A 7,595-nucleotide genomic window follows, 5' to 3' on the forward strand; every position below is an offset into this window, starting at 1 on the left:
TTGTACCATTGTTTCACCCGAGATGCGAGTCCTTTTATTCCCAAACCGAAAAGCAATTACTTTTCGCAGTTGAAACTGTCCTCTCCATTCTTTCGCCTTCCACAACCCAGGAAAACGAAGTAAATTCGAAGTAAATTCAAAGGATCATTCTTTACGTGTTCTCCCTTCCCAACTCACATGTACAACTTGATTCTTAAATAACAGGCCTTTCTTTATTCAAATCGACACATCAGGACTATTTAAAAACGGAAATGAATTTATTGATTACTTGAAATCATTTTAAGACATACCATGTCGTTACTTATGATTAAAAAACTGACCACTAAATTGCATGTAACTTCTGATGTAAATGAGTGGGATTTTTAATGCTTCTAAAAAGGGAATTAGAGCTTTCAACTAAAATAAACAGAACATCAACTGCACGCCCTGATAATTTTCGTTTACATATAAACATTAAAACTTCTAAAACAAAGAATATCTTTTGACCAAAGCTAAAAAAATTATGCTTATATTTATAACAATTCGCAAACTAGGCTGTTTTTAACTTTCTTTCTGTTATATGTATGTGTAGCAAACGGTCGCTTAAGAGGAATGCTGTTAAACTAACCTGGAAAACAATTTCCTGTTATTTTCTTAAAGTTAAACCATTGGTAAAAGCTATGTGTGTCTTAGCTTTTACTAAATGTGTACTTCATGTAATTGCTATCACAGAAAAATTAACAAACACACTAAAAATGAAGGCCTTTCACAATATAAGAAGTACTGAGTACTGAGGCTGATTAAGTTTACAAATCTAATAACCACACTAATGCAGCTTTGGAAAGAACTTTATATAACTGTTGGATCATAGTTACTCTAGGTAGCCTCAGTTGATATCTCCAATAATATAATGACCAACAAGTCGATCAGTAAGTTGCTTGGTACCTGCATGTGTTCAATGATCAGACACAGTTGGCCAATAGCAATGACAGACACCTTGGTGACTATGATTTCTCTACGACCACCCAGCTGTGGGCCAATATATCTAAGAAGGCTACCTATAGCACAAGTGACCATTCTTCGATACAGACGTATGTGGGGATAAAAATCGAATCATGTAAGATAAACAGCAAAGGAACAAACTTTCAATAAAAAATATGCCATTAATATACATATAGATATTTACAAAACACACAAAAACTCTTCTAATACATTTACAGATAAAAACCCAAAAACAGTGGGAAAAGATTCCACTTCTATCTTAGTCACTTATATTTTTTACAAACATCATCAAGATCATCACCTGTGATGTGCATATTGAATGTACTCATCATAAGGCAACAATAAGGAGGCCAAAGCCCTCGTCTTCCTTTACTGCTCGGCAGGAAGAAAACATTGACCAGGAGATAAATATGTTTGAGGGTGAAAGGGAAATTTTTGAGCAAACCAAAATTAGAGCAATTAGATTTACCTGCCAGAGCAAAAAGGAAATATGAGGCCTCAAAGTTAGCACATGGAAAATGGCCTTGATATTGTGAAAGGACTCCGGTAAACAAGCAGTGGAAGGTTTTTTAGAAGATGACATCAGTTCCTGGACTGAAAGCAGAGCATAATAGAACACATCTAAATCAATAAGACCCTGAGTTACTTTTGATATAAAGTGCTTACCCTCAATCTGATGGACATCATGCAGTGGTACTTCAAATGGAGAAAAGGTCAAACTGCCAAATATTGTAAGTGGCCTTTAGCTAATATGGCAAAATGTAATCCAGCCATTATAGGTATAATTTTCTCCAAAAAACCTCTATGGAGCAAACAACATTGAGTACAATCTCTGCATGTCAAAATCCTGAACAATCTCAAAAATCAACTGTCTCATAATTATCTTAAAAAGAAAAAAAGGCCATTGTATGTACTGAGATTGAATAGATAGTGTCTAACAGTAGAAACATCTAAAATGTGACAGAAGCTTTTAACACACTGAATCAAATTTATGTCCTTTAGAGATTGATATGTCCCCAAATGGTTTCTTCTGATGAACATCGATGCTGGATTCTTTGCTGAGCAGCAAACAACTGTAAAATTTGTATGCGACTTGTTTCCTATTGCCTTTATGCACCAAGCTGCCAAAGCTAACAGTGTCCTTTTTGTTGAACTCTCTCTTCAGAGTATGAAGCAGCTGTTGTGTACGTTTTGTCCATCGTCGGTTTTCAAACTGTTCACTTGTCTCAGAGCTTTGCTGCTCTTCGTTTGTTTGGGAAGCTGCCAATTCCTGTTCTAGTTCATTATCTTCCAGCTCATCCCTGTTTGGATAAATGTCCTCCACACCTCCAGCTAAGAATTGCTCCTCCTCTTCCACTGGCCATTCAAAATTCTGGTCAAGAGTAGCAGCGATCGGTTCATCAGGCAGCACTGTGTCATTAGCCTCCGTGTTGGCAAAAGAAACTGAAGATCGCTTACTGGCTTCATAAATTCCTGACACCTCTTCTCCTTCTCTTGCCACTTCTGGTTCATCAATGTCCATTTTTTCTTCTGATTCAGCTGTATCAGACTCACCATTAACATCCTTTGTTAGATTTTGCACAAATGCCTCCACTACTGGCAATGCAAAGAATTCTGTGCCAGACTGAGCAAACAGCTTTTCAACAGTTGAAAAAATTTTCAACTTCATCCTGCATTTTGTTGGAGGAGCAAGTGTGGCTGATCTGACAATATCAGATGTGTCTGACAGTTGAGACTTGATTGCTTCGGTAGCCAACAGTTTTTCATCATCGACTATTAGCTTCCTCTTTCTGCGACTACGCTTTTCTTTTTGAACAACTTCCACAGGTTCAAGTACGAAGGCCTCTGACTCATTGTGTAACAGCGTTGTTTCATTCGCAGTCTCATTTATAACACCTGTTTGAATAACAGCAAGCAATCAGACAATCAAGCAATCACTTTTTTGGGGGGTGGGGGAAGGAGAGCAGAGGAGAATTTAGGGATTTTCTGTTTGAGTCAAGTCTCTCTTTTCTTTTAGGTTTCTTTGTGACACTTCATGTTGAACTAGCTTTAAAAGCTCTGCATCATTGTACTGTACATGCTAATAAATATAAAGTAAGTTTGTTGACTCAGTTTTCTTCTGATTAGTTCTAACAACTTGATGCTTAAGGAATCCTGTAGTTCTTACATGTATTTCTACTCTGTGAGAGAAACTCTACGGGCAAACATCAGTGACAAAGAACCAACCAAATGTAAAAACAAAAGGAGGAACTTCTAACCAAAACTTGTTACACTTAAGTATTCCTTAAGGTTAGCCCTGGTAGAATTTTACAACTGTGCAAGTCAACTGTTGACATTCTAAATTGTGTAACAGATATAAAATCACAAGGTAGGATAAACAGTCTGGCAACAAGCTTGATTAGTAAAAACATATTGACTCAAAGTACAGGGGCTCTTTAGATAAAGAAGCTCCACCTTAAAAATCAAAATTACCTTCTTCTTGTCCAGTTCCAGCACTGGAACTTTCCTTCTGTTCTTCTGAGTCTAACTTGGTATCCACAGGTTCTAGAGTAACATCTGCAGCTGCCAAGGTAGTTGGCAAGTCATCAAATCCAGGAACAAGAGCATCACCACCAAATTCATCTCCAAATCCATCCGCCAGAAAATCCACACCCTCTCCACCAAATCCATCATCCTTGATTGGTTCATCAAGTGCTATATCTAAGGACAACACCAGAATATGATGAGTTTTTGCTTGCACTAACCATAACTTCATTTATTTATGAATTCCTCATAAAGATATTTATATGCACACTGTACAGGGTTCTTGCCAAGTCTTCTTGCAGGTAAATGACCTAAAATAGCAGGTCACTTTGTAAATGACCCCCTCTCCCCTCTAAAGGGTGTGGGAGCCACAGAGAATCATGGGTGTCTCTAATGCATAATAAACACTATGTAGCCTTTCATGTAAAATAACACTAAGCACATCTTTTTTTCAGCAACAGTATCTAATTTCTGGTAACTATTATTCAAGGTTGCTCTAAGACACATCAGTCTTTGTTTTTGACAGGAACCAGTGCCAAGCTCTGCCACCTATTCATTGCAGGTGTGACCTGGAAAAAGTTCAGCCTAGTGCATTTTTGTCGAAGAGAACTTGACTACAGTGTACACCATACTAAAATATCATTAATTAAACTAACACACAATACCTATCCTGCTCCTTTCTAAAGTTGAGTCCATGATTGCTTTTGGTTCATCAATAGTACTCAGTTTAGAGATGTCATTTGTCTTGTTGAGGGGTTCCTCAATGGACGCCTCATGTCTAAACATCTCAGTCTCGAGCTCCCCTTCGAACATTATGTCTCCAAAACCATCATCTCCAATAAAGTTGTTGGTGATTATGTCCTCCTTCATCGTGATCTCCTCAATTCTTCCCTGATTTAGAGTGAACTGAGCATGAATTTCCACCTCACTGCAAGAGCAAAAAAAATAAGAAGATGCAGTAACATTTCATACCATTCTTTTAAAATTCAAGGACTTTTACCCTTTACACCCTAATATCGGCATCTATATTCTCCATGTCCTCTCTATACTTTTCTTTTGGTACTAATAGGGAGAATTTGTTTAATAATCAAAGCTTTGAGAGTGGTGATTATTTCCTTTAATCTCAGGATCTACATGAATGATTCAACTGTATTACTGTAATAAGAAATTAGGGTTTAAAGACTACGGGGCAAATGAACAAATCTTATTATTATTAAAGACAAAACCAACGTCAAGTTTGCCACAACAATTACAGCAAGAGGCCTTGTTAATTAAAAAATGACTCATTTTGATATTTTTACCATGCAATTCACATCAGAAACATGATTCCAAGTTATTCAAATTCCTCCAAAGATGAACTCATTTTCAACACTAAATATGAGAAACAGTCAAGAATAAAATAATGATAAAAAGAAAAACAATCAGCTTACTTTAGTTCAGGAAGTGTCATATCAAGGTCAGTAAAAACTTCTGGCATAGTGACTGCAGCAAAAGCCAGCTCTCTTCCCTCTTCAGGCAAATCTACCACTCCTGGACGGAACGCCATCTTGATCTTTACAAATGCTTCTGTGCAGTCAGCCAAGAGATATTTTGTTTTCCTGGAGTATATTCTGACAACACCTAGGAGGAGATGGCCAGATGTTCTTAAGGCAAGCTTGACTTTGGGTGAAATGATACTCTCAACTGATGAGGGGAGATCTGTTTCAGAGACCAGTGCTTTGCTGAGCTTTCGCTCCCAGTGAGCAGCAAGCCATACTCTGGCCAGTGGGGCCTTTTTGGCCAAGATGAATTGATGGTAAAACATGGTGCTGGCAGAGCTGAAGAGACTATATAATGTGCTCCGTCTGCAAGAAAAGAACAAATGATAACTTTTTTAGATCTCTTACAGTAATTTCATTTCCATATGAATTTTAATTTTAACAAATGGCTGAAATCTTTGCTCTTCCTTTATCACCTTGCTTTCTTGCTTTAAAAATAGTTTGAAACAAATAGCCATTCAAACAAGTAACTCGCTGAACTTGCCCAGTTTCATGCTAATTCTTCAAAACCTTACCAATATGTCAACTTCCATTTATCATTTAGCCAACTTTTGACCTAATGCCTTCGCGAGAAAATACAAACTTTAAATAAGAAATGAACTACCTAAAAATATTATGAAGTAACAAAGAAATGCTCTGCATAACAGCTCCATATTTGAATAAAAAAATAGCTCAGGTCATTGAGATTAAACCAAAGAATTCTACATCTTCATAACCAAAGACTTCTTCAATGTCTGATGTATTATAAACAACTAAAAAAAATACCCTGATGTCAAGTTATTCACCTTGTTACTTTTATAATCCAAACTGTACTGCTGAATGTTTCAAATTTTTCTTATCTCACCCTGCTCTCAAACAAATGTGTAATTTTTTAAACAGTTATCTCATCCATTCTTGTCAAAAGGTCCATTGCAGAGTTGTCAGATTGTTTGAAATAGGAGACAGTTTTTTGTTCTATTGCTTCAGAATTTCAGAAATATCTGCACCAAGAACCCAGCCATAAACATCCACTACATGTTAATTTTTGTCTTAGTTTCCCCAGAAGCCCCCCCTATAATTTTTCATTCAATCATAAGTTCAGTTCCCAAAAGGGTATCATGTTTCATTGTCCTCAAAAATGGTTTCACATAATTCAAGAATAGGTGTTCAGGTTTTTTCATTCAGCAAAAATAGTTGTAAAAGGGGATCCTGTCTGAAGGCCACATGCCTCCAAAAATAGCCTTGATCCATTAAACAAAAAAAATAGTTTAATTTTTTAATTTTGTGGTCATAGAAAACTATAACTTGTAGGTTTTATCAATTTCAGTCAATGGCCCCAGTTATTTAGATGTGAAGCACTCAGGTTATGACCAATAAATGTTGACAAAAAAACTGCCAAAACTAGCAAGCACTTCTTAAATATCTGCATGCTATCCAAAACTACCCATGTTCAAACCTGTACATCCATGATCAAGAAACCGAAATTTGTTCGACCAGCCTCTGTTAACAGCAGTATCTGATCAACGGGAATTGACTTCAAACTGGAATCCAACAAAAACCATCCCCGTAGAAGATCCATCATTTTGTTTAAAATGTTTATTATTTAACTATTGCCAAAACTTTCATCAACCGTCATTTGTCACACAAACAAACCATCAAATTCACCCTTGAAATGACTACTGCAACCTGTTTTATTTGTAATTTGAATTATCTGTAGACTATGAGGTGAACTCGCAGCGATTCCCTTGCAGAAATTAGGAAAAGACAGTTATTCGAGGCCGAAAAAACAAAAGTTTGAAAGAACCACTCCAGATTAATTTTTGAAGGCTCAACTGATGAGTAATAGTAAAAATAAAACGCAACGCGTGAGTGGTAAATTTCAATTTCGGTCACGATAACCAGGTTAACGTTTTTTTGGCTAACGGAGTCGTTTCGACTTAACGGTTGACGAAGCATCTGTCCTGGCAACAAAAAGGAGTTATATATGTTTTTAACCACAGAAATATCGATTTAGCCGAGAATTGTTGCTTAAAATGCACCAAAACTGGTATCTCGAGGCAAATTAGTGACATGTTGCAAATGTCGCTAAGTCGGCTGGACAAAAACCTTGCACCTTGTGTTTGCAATCTAGCTTCTCTGCGAGATTTCAACCCATCAGAACACCATAAAACATGACACAAACCAGAAAAGAAGCTTAAGACTATAAAAACTGAGCAAAGTTTTAAATTTTGAATGATTCACGAAGCGAGGAAAACGACGCCAAGCGAACTCGACTGGTATTGTGTTACTTTGTTGTAAGCGGATGGAAGGTTGTCACTGAGAAAAGCAGTAAGAACGGAACTTTACGTCTAATAAACATACCAAAAAATACTTAAGGCATTATTCCTTAACACTTACCAGTTTCAGGTCGAAATAAGCATTAAAAAGAACCATAAAATACGTTTTGTTCTTCCTTATTATAATTCAATATGGCAGCCAAGATTCGAACGTTCAACGAATTCCCGCCGAAATTTGCACATCACGTGATTTTTGACACGGCTACCAAGGACCTCCAGCCGTCGCCTTGGTGACTGT

General features: G+C 36.9%; 1 protein-coding gene across 1 annotated transcript; it reads right to left on the reverse strand.

The window, feature by feature from the left end:
- Positions 1–238: 238 nt before the first annotated feature.
- Positions 239–7,569, reverse strand: LOC111335164 (double-strand-break repair protein rad21 homolog). The gene is made up of 5 exons (XM_022941027.2): positions 7,419–7,569; positions 4,935–5,348; positions 4,170–4,432; positions 3,454–3,681; positions 239–2,877 (listed from the first exon to the last, which is right to left on the reverse strand). The coding sequence occupies exons 2-5, from the start codon at positions 5,306–5,308 to the stop codon at positions 1,952–1,954; spliced, it is 1,791 nt and encodes a 596-aa protein (XP_022796762.2). The 5' UTR covers positions 5,309–5,348; positions 7,419–7,569; the 3' UTR covers positions 239–1,951.
- Between the last annotated feature and the right edge of the window lie 26 nt (positions 7,570–7,595).

The sequence above is a fragment of the Stylophora pistillata genome, chromosome 2 (assembly GCF_964205215.1).
Source record: "Stylophora pistillata chromosome 2, jaStyPist1.2, whole genome shotgun sequence".
NCBI lineage: Eukaryota > Metazoa > Cnidaria > Anthozoa > Scleractinia > Pocilloporidae > Stylophora > Stylophora pistillata.